Raw genomic sequence first — 13,858 nt, 5'->3', positions numbered from 1 at the left:
GCTTTCATAGCTCAGTTGGTTAGAGCACCCGTTTAGTAAGCGGGAGGTCTTGAGTTCAACTCTCAATGAAAGCATGTTTTCCTTTTATTTTGATAAGAATGCGTCAAAATCTCCAATAATCTTATAAAATATGAATCTTAATTTTAAAATACTTTTCACCCTACATTATTTGCATGTTTAAATGTGGTTAAATGGTTAAACATATCCCTGAACTTTTTCATTTATTTTAAAAATATTTTCACACTTTTAAAAGTAACAATATCATCCTTAAATTTTCACAAATATTTTAAAAGTAACAATATTACTCTTAAATTTTCACAAATGTTTTAAAAGTATCATTGAAGTATAAATCTTTGAAACTTTTGACAAATTTTGTTGAAATATGGAATGATGTGGTAGTGATTTAAAAAGACAATTTAGATCATCACATCATTCTAGGTGTATGGATTAGAATTCGATGATGAATTTTTCATCCTCAACCCGTGCGACTTAAGAAGGTTTTTTTAGTACAATATTAAATTTTATCCAATAAATACCTATAAAACACTTATAAACGATCACACGAGTACATTTTACACTCCATCTTCACTCTCAAATAAACAAGAAAAGAAGAAGTGTGGGGTGAGTGAGCTAGTGGGGGTGGCTAATCGCCCACTTCCCTTATAATTGGAAGCCCACTCTCCATGGTCAAGTAATTGCCCTACATTTTAGGCACCTACCCCACGAACATGGCCCACTAACGAGTAACTACCACGTCCCATATATTACTCCACTCTCCTACACATGGACAACTTCCCACTCATCTATTTTTCTTAGGTAATCACTCATGATCTAGGCACAACCGTCTAGGATCTAGCTAACTGTCCACATTGGAGGTAACCACCCATGATCTTAGAATAACTACCATGACCAAGAGTAAGCACCCATCTTGCCATCAAAACTGCTAGCCACTCACCACTTGTTACACACCACTTCACCACTCTTCCAAGCTTCTTGTCAGCATGTGTTGGACTAAGTATGACTATTAGTGATAATCTTCTATCCTCAGGTGTCTCACAAAAATATCTGTCATGTATCATGGGTCCAAGTAAGTCAGCTCCGAAATTGTTGGGTTGCACTTTTACTCACCCTGAACAAGCTCCTACTCGCAGCAAAGTAGCACCGAATCGCTTGTGCTAGATGGCACTAAGGCTGCACCTCCCGCACACATGTGAGTGTTGCCTTGTCACTTGCTGCTTGGCGCATGCCTTTGACTCTCGTGCTTTTGTTTGGCGTTGCACGTACTTAGCGTCCCTTTCCATTGAATGTACTGCCACCCAATACCTTAAACTTTTAGGTCAATCGATGATTTAATATGGTATCAAAATAAGTGGTCTAGGAAATCCTGTATTCAAACTCTTACAATGTTATTTCCTCCCCAATTAATATTGATTTCCACTTGACGGGTCTTCTATATTTCATGCTCATAAATGAGGGGGAGTGTTAGATGATATAATAATAAATTTACTTTCACCCATCAACTTAAACTTTTAGGTCAATCGATGATTTTACATTTACCCATCACTTCTTTTGGATCAATAAGTGATTTAACACTTAAAGTGCTTGTTTGCGTGCGACCTCCTGTGCTGCCTTCCTTGCTCTTCACCCATGTATTGCCCATGCACATGCCATGGCATCAATTAGCACAAGGCTCAAGGACTGAGATCCTAATACTAGGTCATCACAACAAAGTTTTAAATCTTGATTTTTGTTCAAATTCTAAAAGATTTCCATTTCAAGGGTAGTTTTAAAATGTTCGTGAAAGTCTAAAGGCAATATTGTATTTTTTGAAAATATAGGGATATTTTTAAAACAAAGAGCAAAATTCAAAGGTAATTGTTATAATTTAGCCTAAAATGTTTTTAAGGCAACTTTAATCTAAAATAAAGAATTAGAGCATCTAAATGATGAAATAAACGATGATTCAAAGCATTAAAGACTCGGACGACGAGCTTTCAAACTCTTTTAAGGTGTACTTTTCCTAAAGAGTTGAGAAATAAGAGTTATGAACTCCACTCCCTGTTTGGCCCAAGGAATTGATGAATCTCACTACTAAGATCACATCAAATTTATAACTTATCAAGTTCTCGGTACATGTTTGGGAGTGATTTTGAAATTGTTAAGATCACTTTTATCATATTCAAAATCACTCTAAAATATACTTTTAATCATTCAAAGTTAATTTAATATCTAATTTTACACTTTTAAATACAATTTTTATATCATCAAAGCTAATTTTGAATGATAAAAATTATGTTCAAGAGTGATTTTGAAAGTGATTCTAGTCATTTCAGAGTCACTCTCAAACATGCTCTTACACCATGGACCTGAAAATTCATGAATTCATAACTCTCTAAACTTCATAATTCCTTAAACTTCACTATTTTTCTCATTTCTCAAAACACCCCCTTAAAGAAATTGTTCCAAATATTGCATTGTTGAAGACAGAAGCTTTTAAAAAATGGTACTTAAAGCACTAAAAAAAGTTCCAAACAGAACCTAAAATTTCAAATTCACTTCATTAAGGTTAGAATTAACAAATAAAATAATTTATTTCCCAAACATTTTAAGACTCGTCTCAACAAAATTATTTAGATCACATTTAGTAACCATTTGATTTTGAATTTTTGTGCATTTTTGTTTTTAATAATTAAATCTATAGATAATACTTTCACTTCTAAATTTCATTTGTTATATACTTTTTACCAATGATTTAAAAATTCAAGCCAAATTTTTTTATAAAAAAATTTAAAAACTTATTTTTATTTTTAAGATTTAACTAAAAATCCAACTATTATACTTAAGAAAGATACAAACCTTACAAAATGGTTACCAACGAGCCTCAATAGATTTGGCTTCAACTTGTATGGCTATTGTATGGCTAAGGAGAGATGACTTACCCACGTATTTCCATACCGAAAAAAGATTACATTTGTACGTTAAACGATCGTACTAAAAGCAATAAGATACCGAGCAAATTAGAGATCAAAGTTTAGTTCAGGACTAGAGAGCTCCAAGCCAAACTTTACCTAGCAGCCTCTAATAGCTATAGAAACTCTTAAGTAGTTAATATAGAAAATATTCAGAAAACTATTTGCCACAATTACAATATGTCACATTTTTCAAAAAATAAAATAGAAAAAAAAAGGAAGCCATTATTCCAAAATCCTGCAGCACTTCATTAACTGTACTAATCAGATCATATCCACCCAGTCATCAGATTGAAGTTTGTAGGAGCTGTCCTTCAGAGCTTCCCGTGCAGCTGTTGCCATTACAACTAACAACTCTTTCTGTTTTGAGATTTACCACATCTGCAGACTGAACAACATTGTATCAAATGAGCTGAAACAAACAGGAATCTCGTTTTTGTTACCAAAAGAACCCATTAATATTTTTGGTTATATATGATCGGTGTGCATGTTTGTCCTCAACTTCAATTTAGTTTTAAGGATTCTAATTCTTTCCTTCTTTTCTTAACATCCGTGAGTGTTTGAGTCAACTTATACGTACCTCAACTAACCTATTAAATCTTAGGTAAGTGACCACTATGGATTGGCTAAACCAATCATGTGTTCTTTCAATTTAATCCTCGTCTTTGGCTTAACCAAAAGTTGACAACTGTGTTACATGTGCTTTTTGGATGGGACTAATATTGAACCAAAATCAAATTAAAACATAGAGATCAAATTGAAACCATGCAGAATTCTCAGGTTAGTAAAGAGTTCAATAGTCTAAACTATAAAACAGAGTATCTATCTACTCGAGATGAGAAATCATGCTACCACAATTATATGTTGCTCTCTCGTTCAGACTACAGACTAGAGATGGGGTGATTTTTTTCACCCTAGTGTTTCTAGAATTGTCAAAACATTTGATTAGAAATTTTTGGGGGGAAAGAATGATTAGTCTCTCTAAGAAATCTATTTCCTCTAAAGATTGTGAATCCGAATGGACTAAAAGCACCTTTTTCACGACGTCAAAAATCATACCAAATTCCCTACCTGTGCTACACCAAAGCTAAATATAGAAATATTATATTATATAACTTGACAAAGTCTACCATTCAGTATATCATTTTCTTTTCCGGTGGAAGTTCAAGTATTGGTCATTCTTGTCTCTAAATGGAGTGTTACCGATACCACCGAGTACAACTTAAGGTTTTGAATTTTCTGTTACCAACACCATGGTCGTATGATTTTGATGAAACTTCTGATTTTTTTCCTTTTCTTCTTTTTTGGGATGAGATCCTAGAACTTGGACAATGACTTCACCACAGGATTTTTTTTTTGCACGAAGAGAGAGAGAGAGAGAAAGAGAATGTCAGTTATGAAGGAAAACCTACGCTGTCTGTTGAACACCAGCTTGTCGTATCACCTGAGAATAAATATATTCATCAACCCTTTGCTTTGCCAATGCTACCTGATAACCATCCACAAAACAATACAAAATGATGCTCCGTCACATAAAAGAAAAGAAATGCGAGAGAGGTGTTTGAAAAAAATCAAGGTATGCTCAAGATATTCTGAAGCTACTCAATTTCTGGCATACCGAGTTTTTTTTATTTGATCTTTCAGAAATTAATAATAATAAAATATAATAATTATTTATACAGATAAAATAATTTATTTATATACTAAAAGAATATCTACCGAATTTTCTTCAATGAAAAATATAAAAACGATCACTATTTAGTACCCATGGAAACAAAAGTCAGTCCAACATCTTTTATTTAATTATTCTCTACCAAGAAAATGTGAGAAAAAGAACACCCCCAAATCACTTGCACATCATGCTTGTCTTTTTTAATTAAAAAAGAAATTGCCTGCTTTAAGCAAATAACCAAACAAGAAGATAAAAAACACACTTAAAAGTTATTTTCATTCAAAGATAAACATCCAAAAAAATATATCAAGACAACTTATTTACAACGTTTGACAATGCCAACTGCAAAATATTAGTAAATTATACTCATCTTATATCAGATCGGTATCATCAGCCACTTCAAGGTCAATATCTTTGAAACGAACAATAAGCAAACACAACACAAGAAAGGTGCACAAAAAGTCAAAAACCAACGCACTCTCAGGTGTTAATCATACAATTATTTTCATTTGTTAAAATTATTTTTTTTAATATCCATATTTCATTCAATTACATCCACACAACCACAAAATAATATGTTTAGGAAATCAGTATCACACATACATCATTGTCGAAACTAAAGTTGATAAATTTTTTTTTTAAGGAATATGTTTTCAGCATAAATGATTTTGACATTACAACTTACAGATGGATTTTTTTCCCCTTTAATTATCTAATTCAAATGTTTTCTTTTTACTTGCATATTTACTGCGTGTAACACAGAAATATAGGCGTGCTTGACAACATTATTTTTTCAGCTTTCAAATCTGTCAACAGACCAGCTTATTTTTTACAAAATCAGAAAAATAAACCCAAACAGTTTTGCCTGTAATATACATCATTATCGAAACTCAAAATTTTATTTGCACATTCACGAATTGGGGCTAGTTCATGAAACTTAAGATAAGAGAAAAACTCATGCCTGTTCAGCACTTCCACCAAACTGTATTTGCCTGTAATTTTGTTCACCTCTGCCACCACAAACCTGTAAAGAATAATGTAGGGATATTGAATTAGGAATGGAATTCCAGGATCTTTCATAATGAAAATAAAACTGCTTGGTTTTCTGACCTTGATAGTAGCCCCAGATTCATTTCTGATTCTTGATATGTTAAAGCCACCAATCCCGATCAACCCACCCACCAATGTCTCCGATATCAACATCTCGAAGGTTACATAATTAACTGCAAGATTGGTTTTCCTAAAGATGATGTGGTTAGAAGAAAAAATATTAAAACTTCACAGACACACAAAAGACGGAATCAGAAATGATTTATTTGATCCAGAAAACCACTGAATAACCTGAGGTTGGATCCATATATGACTGTGGCGGGTGCATTGTATTATAATTATATGTTGGGCTAACGGAAATGACTTGCCGAGGTGGATTTACCCTGAAATTGAATTCAACCCAAAATCACTAAAAAAAATAGGAAGAAAAATAGGACACCGAGTTTTGACTGATCTCAAGAAACATCTGCTGCAATTATCTTGTACTCCACAAAGTTTATGTAAATGTTTCAGAAGTGTGCATGAATCAGATAAACTCTCAGACTTTGTTCAAATTAGGACCTTAGCTGATTGCCTATCTCCTCAAGAGCCTTCAAAACTGCCGGAATATCCCCTGATATCTGAGTTCCAAATGAAACATAACCGATATTAATGCTGGCTCTTATAGTTATAAACATGATCTTAGACATCTCAAAAAATGAGATTAGGGACACGATGTGATAACAAGACATGAAAAGTAGCCCAGCAATGTGAGAATGAGTATGACAATTTCAAATCATTTGCATAAAGTTTCAATAGATGATTTGACAAACATTATGTGAAGTGAACATTTAAGAATGACTGAGCAACTTGAAATAAAAAATTCTTGGCATGTAAAACTTAAAATTATTAACGAGAACAGTATCTTGAAGAATAAGACAGGCAGAAAATTCTAGCAACCTTCTCATTGCTAAGACCGATTTCCATTCCCTAACTACTTCACAGGGTCTTCATTCCTATCCCAAAGCAGAGGAAGCAGCAATGGAGTATAGCAATCTTGAAAGAAACAGTGTAACTTATCTTCTAATGCCAATTTTAAATTCCAAAATGAAACTGCTTCTCAAACAAACAAACCCCTCTTGAAACTCCAATTTCTCACAAAGAAAGCGCAGTAAAATCTATAGATAGTAATAGTCTGGTATAGATTACAGAGTGAAATCGCAATGTCCCACAAAGGAACAAGAACTTGTAGAATGAATGTTTAAGAAATATTATCCAGGTGCATGACTACAAAAGCTATCAACAATTTCCATCTCATTATATGAAAACATAGTTACAAATCAAACTGGGAAGGAGCAATAAAGACAGACAGCAAAGAAGACTCAGAAATGGCTAAAAACAGTGGTCCATACAATTCACTAAGCTGAGTTTCATTGATCTATAAATCTGAGCATTACAAAATTCACCAGGTGGGAATATTCTAAAGAGGAAAAAAGAAAAAAACTGCAGATGAGAAGAGAATTGGAAAAATTTCTAAATTTTGAACAGAGTCCACTGGTTAAAATTTTTCCCACTTTTCACCGAGGCTTATGCCTCTCACACCTCAATGGCACAAGCACAAAGGCTCAAGCCTCCTTTCACCTTACACAAAGCCTAAGCCTTGAGGCCACCCCACCTCGAGGCTGATGCCTCAAATGATTATGAAAACATGGTCCAAAACCCCTAAAGAATGACAAAGAAGCCTGCATGCCAATGAAAAGCATCCTTCTCCCTAAAAGAGTGAGACGACAAACCTTCTCCATCAAATCCCCACAATTCCTACTGCTCCAAACGAATGAGATTCCAAAAGCATTATGAAACCTAGAACTTATCGATTGAGCATAATAGCAACCCGAAATAATATGGTCAAGATTCTCTAACACATCTTTACGATGGGAGCATCACTATAGTCCAAAAAAGAAGGGAGAATGTATTAGCACGTGGTCTAAAGTGTACTCTTCCATGCAAGACTTGCCAAACAATGAACTTAACCTTTATGGAGAACTTAATTTTCCAGCGTGAATAAAATGAAGGGATGATCAAGAAGAGAAAGAGTCCTCATAAGAAAGACAAGATAATCGGAAGAGAAGCCCGAGGAAGGAGAAGGTGATAAAAAAGAGAACCAGGGTACTTAACAACTCCAAAATAGAACACAAAGAGGTACCCTCCAACGACTCCCTATGAGCGAGAAGGGAATGAAACCCCAAGGTGAGAGCTAAAGAAGGAACAAATCCTTGAGGTGCATGTGCAAAAGAGGTGCAAAAAGTGAAGCCTCTACCTTCTCACAAGGAACTCTTAATACAACCATTTTCCAGTTTCCACTCTAGTAGAGACCAACCTACATAGGACATCGACCACTAGTATAAAGAGAAAATGGGAGTGAGAGTCTCACACTGCCTAAGTCCTTGGAAGCAAAAATCCTCCCTCTTGGCATGTTGGTCATTCCTCACACAACTCAACATCCTAGCCCTCCACTTATACCTGAACCCTTCCTCTAGAGAACCTTGTCAAGAACGCCCCATCCACATGATCATAGGTTTTTTCAAAATTTTAAAAGTAAAACCTTTCTATTTTCTAGTGTTTTATTCTTCAATACATGATTTTGCTAGCCCGGTCCAAAATTTGTCTTTTTGCAATAAAGGCGCCCTCCAAATTTAAAATTGTGCTAGGAAGAACCTCTCTCAAGTGATCAGCCACAATCTTGTAAAGACATAAGATCATGACTACGTTTATTGTTCTTAAATTCCTTAATCTAGTATGCATTTCATTTTCAGAAATGAAACAAACATAAGTTTCATTAATCGATCTGCACCTGCCAATCACCCTTCTCATAAAATTCTCGAAAATATTATAAAGATCCTCCTAACCTCCCAGTGATCCTGATAGAAGCCCATGGAGAAGTCATCGGGGACAAGAGACTTGCAACTATCAAAAAATTAGGTTACTTCAATTTGAATTGAAATCAAGAAGCACTTTAATACTTTTTGGTTTAGTTACTTCCAAAGCTAAACGGTTTGGTTTGATCTCCAAATATGGCGAAAATAAAATAAAGTCGAACTGCGCACACCTCTACTTTGGGGGTGGAGTGGATGAGAACAGTGACATGAAAGCAGGATCTACGACTAGGAAGTATTTCCTCCCAATATTTCATATCTTGAAGCTCAAGAAAGCAATAAGGGAATATCACCAAGCTCCACTTTCTACAGCTATAAACGATAGCCTTCAAGTAGATTTTGAGCCTCAACTACTCGAGGATGAAAATATTGATGATGAGTGAGGTCAATGTAGCTAAGAGATAACTTCGCTAACCCCAAACGATTTTTCAACTAGCCATTAGATGACATTAGAATCATCTACTAATGATTACAATCATAACAAATTAATAGCCAAAACCAAACATTACAAAACTACAAAAGTAGGGATATGTATTGTGTGGTCAATATTCATATCAAGAATCACCGAATACTAGTTAGCGACATTCTACTCACGAAAGTCAATTTTTTCTCAGTGAACATTTAGAAAACGTTAAAAAAGTAGAACCAAAACTCATTTTCAGCTCATTACTTTCAATGGGCAAACTACTAAAACATCTTGCTCAATATTTAAATGAAATAGCATCAAGCATAGCTGTAACATTGGTCATATCATTATGATACAAACAAATAGTGATGAACTTAATCGGAAGGAAAGAAGGATACACTATAATACTTGTTTCTCATAAAAAAAATAATGATACACTATATATGTGCTAAATTCTGACAGAGTGGAAAAACTCACTTGCACCACTCGGTCAGATTCGTGAGCAGATGCACAAAGAGGTAATTGATTTGGGGCAAGAATCGTAATTGATGCACCAGAAGAATTCCTCAATTTCTCAATATTTTGACCTGAGGCACCAATCAAGGAACCTGCTTGAGATCCTGCTATTAGGAGCCTTATAGTATTGGCAGCCACATGCCCTGTTCCAACTTTTAGTTCTTCAACACTCGTACCATCTTCCTGTAAAAATATGATAAATATAATTAAAAAATAAAAATAAATAAAAGAAGTAGCAGATACAAAATTCTAAAAAATGATCCAAAATAAATATGAGAAGCTATCATTCTATTTTACCACGCTGACATTTGCACTTCAAGAAGAGGGACTAATTAATTGATCAAGTATTATGGACAGGTTATTTAGGAAAAAAGATAGCAGTCCAAACTTGTACATTAAAACAATGATGGCTGCCAAGCTAAGTCATCAAATATACTACATGTTCTTGACATCAGAGGGGTAGTTTAATTTGTCAAGGGGCATGTAAGTGTAAGCTAGCTAGCTCAATTGCACATTGTTACTCATAAAAAAATAAAAAAGAACCAATCACATGATGAAAGTGCTGTTACTTACCCTTCCTTGAAAATCAATAACTTCAAGTGTTGTCTTTTTATTTTCATCTAGATATTTAACTTCTTGATATGGGAAAAAACAAAATTTTTAAGGCAGTCAAAGGACTAGAGTTGCCAGCCTTTGATTGAAGTCATTAACACCAGTTACCTCCATGATTACTGCCTCATTATACACGTCAATATAGCAAAGAAACATTCATGAAGAAGCTTTCAACCATTGTGGATAAGGCATATCTTCTTATTTATACATCAACCATTGCAGATACGGAATATGTTTTATTTTAATACATATAAAAGTGTAACTTCTATTAAAAAGAATAGCCTGCAGAAAAGAACTTCCGAACACCAGAGAAGAAAAACAGAACATAAAGCAATATAACAGGAGATTGCTCTAATTGTTAAGAACAAAAAATTCCCAAAGAGAGGCATTTAAATTTGTTACACTCCAAACCTCCTCCAATACTCTTATGTATTCCTAAGAATATCCTATTTCTCTCAAGGCACAAATTCCATAAAATAGGAAAAAAAAAAAAAAAAACCAATTGCCAAAGAACCTGACTCCCGAAGGAGAATTATTAACAAGCACCTCCTCCAACATATCCTTACCCTCACAACCACTGAGATGTAGCCGAAAGCTCTTAAACAGATAAGTCAATAATTGATTGTGAATATGTGTAAACACAAAGTTGACAGCCTCAACTTGAAGGGAATTAACAACAACATATTTGAATAAAACTACAACAATTAAAAACTAAAGAACTTCTAGCACTAACTGCATCACTCTGACTGTGGCTAAATTGACCCAAACATGTCCCAGAAACTGTTTCAAAGTTTCACGGTAGACTGACATCGGTTTAAATTGTTTGTCACTCTCTTTTGGTTCCTTTTTTTTTTTTTTTTGGAGTTCAAATTCTTTGTCGCTTCCCTGCACGATATGCATTACCGTACTAGGAAAATCCAAAACCATGGATGAAGATCTTTGGACAAAGTCCCCAGTGTTTAACCTTCCTAAAGAAGCCACAAATAACTTGGTTTTCTTTGAAATTGGCGAAATTGGCCTTTCCACAACATAAACAAAGAAAATACTCTTGAGACTCAACATCACACAAGAAAATACATATAACATCTCTACAGCACAGTCTAGCAGTTAGCGATGTATGACCTTCAATATCAGTGCTGCAATTTGCTGAAGTGCTTTCTCCGCATCAGTAACCGAATTATCATTGTCCTTGGAACTTATAATGATAACACGTTCTTCATACCGCTGAAACATCAACAAAAGCTCATATAGTCACCAATACAACGACCATTTGACATACATTACAACACAACCAGCAAAATATTTAAGAGAAAAAAAAACCGCCGCTAAAATTAAACATAGTGAAAAAACATGAAGCTTTCTTTTAGTACTTCCTCCATAGCCAAACAAAAGAAAAGAGTAGCAAAGAAGAAACGCGAAACGAAAAACCCTAACCCGAAGCTCTCAAAATCAAATACAAGAACCATACCGCGACTGCATCCGCAATCTTAATTGTAGCTTTGGTCTCCTCACGAACCTTCTGGATTCGGCAACCAACTTTACCAATAACCTTCCCGATCTGCTTCGAGGGCACAACGATTCTGAAAAGCACGTCATGAGCCTTCGCCTGTCTCTTGGGAGCCGATACATCTGAGGCCTCCGAATTGGGAACGATCGGGTCGTCCTCTCGTCGGCGTTTGCCGGTGACGGTATGTCCGGGCTCGGAAACCAATAGAGTTCCCGGTAAGGGCATAGAAACAGGAAGGGGAGCCATGGGGGGAATGGAAGGGTATAGAGGAATATCACCTGGTTGCATATTAGGAGGAATCTTCAGGGCAGTGAGGAATTGAAGATGGGCGTATCAGGATGAAGACGTGAATGCAGAAAAGAAATGATGATAGTTGATGATGATACCATAGAGAACCAGCACAAGACGATGGAGAACGAGAGCCAGAACAGAAAGGGCTAGTTTTAGTTTTATATATACAACTATTTTAGCATACTGCACTGTATGTCCTAAGCATAGACATTTCTTCTAGGTTAAATTTCCAAATTCTTTACCACTCTATTTCAAATTGGTTGATGTAATTTTAGTTTGATATGATGCTATGCTTTGACCTAAAATTTTGGTCCAAAATAAAATTTGTCCCATTTATTAAATTTAAGTTCTTTTCCTCTCGCTTGTATCATTATTATCGAAAAAACCTTATTATATACGCATTTGAATTCTTAATTTTCGACTTCATTTCTCGTTACAATACATCCTCGCTTTCAATCTTTACTCTTAACATTTTTGTTCCTTGCTACTTTTGTTACTAGACATCCTGATTTTCGATCTTTACTTTTGACTCTCACTCTTCTTACTTTAAAAAGAGCGAGAGAAAAGAGTAAAGAACAAAGAGTGGGAGAGAGTGAAGAGCAGAAAAACCTAAACCTTAAGAAGTGAGAATAATGAGAGCAGGATGTTAATCCACATGCACAATGTTCTATTTCAATAATTTCATACTAACATGACTTGAGCAAGAGGTTAAAATTAAACCAAAATTTTTAAAAATCGAATTAGATTTTTTTTTGGGCATTTCAAATTGGATGATTCGTACAAAAAGAACCATTTTATTATAACTAGTTAAAAGTTCATCGCGTGGTTAAAATTTGTTATTATTTTATTTTCTATAGTAAAATTTGAATATTGAATCGATATATAATTCATTTAGTTTGAATAATAAGTAGTTGACCTAAACTTTAGTAATGAAAAAAATAGTAATTAAAATTGTATGTATTTGCTTAAGGTTAATTTACTATGAAAATAAAATAAATTAGACACAGTTGAAATTCTTTGAAATATTTTTTTTTTTTTTTTTTTTTTTTTTTTTTTTTTTTTGGTGAAATAATATAATTTTCATTAAGTTAAATTATTAATGTATCTGACCTTAAATTTTAAAATAGTCAAAGAGATAGAAATGAAAAAAAAAACTGATTAATAAAATTAAAATATATATGATGTAATTGAAATAAAAGTTATAAACTAAAATATATAAAGGACTTACATAATAAAATATCACCAGCGTTGTTTGTTTGTTTTGAATTAATTTATCTTTGGAGGAAAAAAAAAGAAGAATGAAATATTAAGTTAGAGAATTTTAAAATAAAAAGTAGCTAAAATAGACCAACTTTTTAAATTATTTAAGTTTGTATTAGGCAGATATGTCTTCTTTTTTAATCTTTCATTCTATTGGTACAAAATTATATATAAAAAAAATGATTGGTTTAAAAAAACTATATTTATTGTTATTTTATTTTATGCAAATATAGTCTTACTTTCTTGAAATTACATTAAATGTTATTTATAAATAATAGTAAATAAAATTATACTCTTAAAATTAAAAAGAAAAAAATAAAAAAAAAATAGAAGAAAAAATGAGTTAGATATAGAATATTGTTTTAATGGAGAAAAAATTGAGGATTTATGAAATGTAACACATATCTACCAACCCTTACTTCTAAAAAAAAATCCAAATAGTTTTTGCTACATATCCAAATAAGTTATTCATACATTGCATATTTGAATTCAATACTACCAATAAAAACATTCAGTATCAACAAAAAGATTAGTTTAAATACAAAATCTTTCTTAAAATATCAACAAAATGATTTGTTTAAATACACAATCTTGTTTCTATTGAAAAAATAAAAATAAAAATAAAAGGTTCATTCAACTAAATCTCTCCAAATTTGAATTCAA

At 33.4% G+C, this 13,858-nt stretch overlaps 1 protein-coding gene and 1 non-coding gene across 3 annotated transcripts; one reads left to right on the top strand and one right to left on the bottom strand.

Moving 5' to 3' along the window:
* TRNAT-AGU (transfer RNA threonine (anticodon AGU)) lies at positions 1-74 on the top strand. The gene has a single exon. It is a non-coding gene; the product is annotated as a tRNA-Thr (tRNA).
* Positions 75-2,946: 2,872 nt separating this feature from the next.
* Positions 2,947-12,158, bottom strand: LOC120068011 (flowering locus K homology domain-like). Of its 2 annotated transcripts, XM_039019671.2 has the most exons (9): positions 11,606-12,158; positions 11,260-11,361; positions 9,487-9,708; positions 6,253-6,311; positions 5,983-6,074; positions 5,752-5,864; positions 5,603-5,665; positions 4,382-4,458; positions 2,947-3,357 (listed from the first exon to the last, which is right to left on the bottom strand). In XM_039019671.2, the coding sequence occupies exons 1-9, from the start codon at positions 11,930-11,932 to the stop codon at positions 3,342-3,344; spliced, it is 1,071 nt and encodes a 356-aa protein (XP_038875599.1). In that variant the 5' UTR covers positions 11,933-12,158; the 3' UTR covers positions 2,947-3,341. The 2 variants fall into 2 exon arrangements, with proteins under 2 accessions (XP_038875599.1, XP_038875600.1); XM_039019672.2 differs by lacking the exon at positions 11,260-11,361 and having other exon boundaries at positions 11,606-12,065.
* Positions 12,159-13,858: the final 1,700 nt, after the last annotated feature.

The sequence above is a fragment of the Benincasa hispida genome, chromosome 12 (genome assembly GCF_027475165.1).
Source record: "Benincasa hispida cultivar pf3 chromosome 12, pf3_genome.v1.1, whole genome shotgun sequence".
NCBI lineage: Eukaryota > Viridiplantae > Streptophyta > Magnoliopsida > Cucurbitales > Cucurbitaceae > Benincasa > Benincasa hispida.
The sequence above is the reverse complement of the archived record's forward strand: the minus strand, read 5'-3'. Positions and strand labels throughout refer to the sequence as shown.

Bases quoted from the DNA above. Each gene is read 5' to 3' on its own strand.
- LOC120068011 (XM_039019671.2), bottom strand. From the start codon at position 11,932: ATGCAACCAGGTGATATTCCTCTATACCCTTCCATTCCCCCCATGGCT. The intron at 9,709-11,259 runs GTCATACATCGC...ATATTTTTACAG, and splicing joins TTGCAGCACTGATATTGAAG to GAAGATGGTACGAGTGTTGA. The intron at 6,312-9,486 runs GTGAGTTTTTCC...TTTGGAACTCAG, and splicing joins AATCTGACCGAGTGGTGCAA to ATATCAGGGGATATTCCGGC.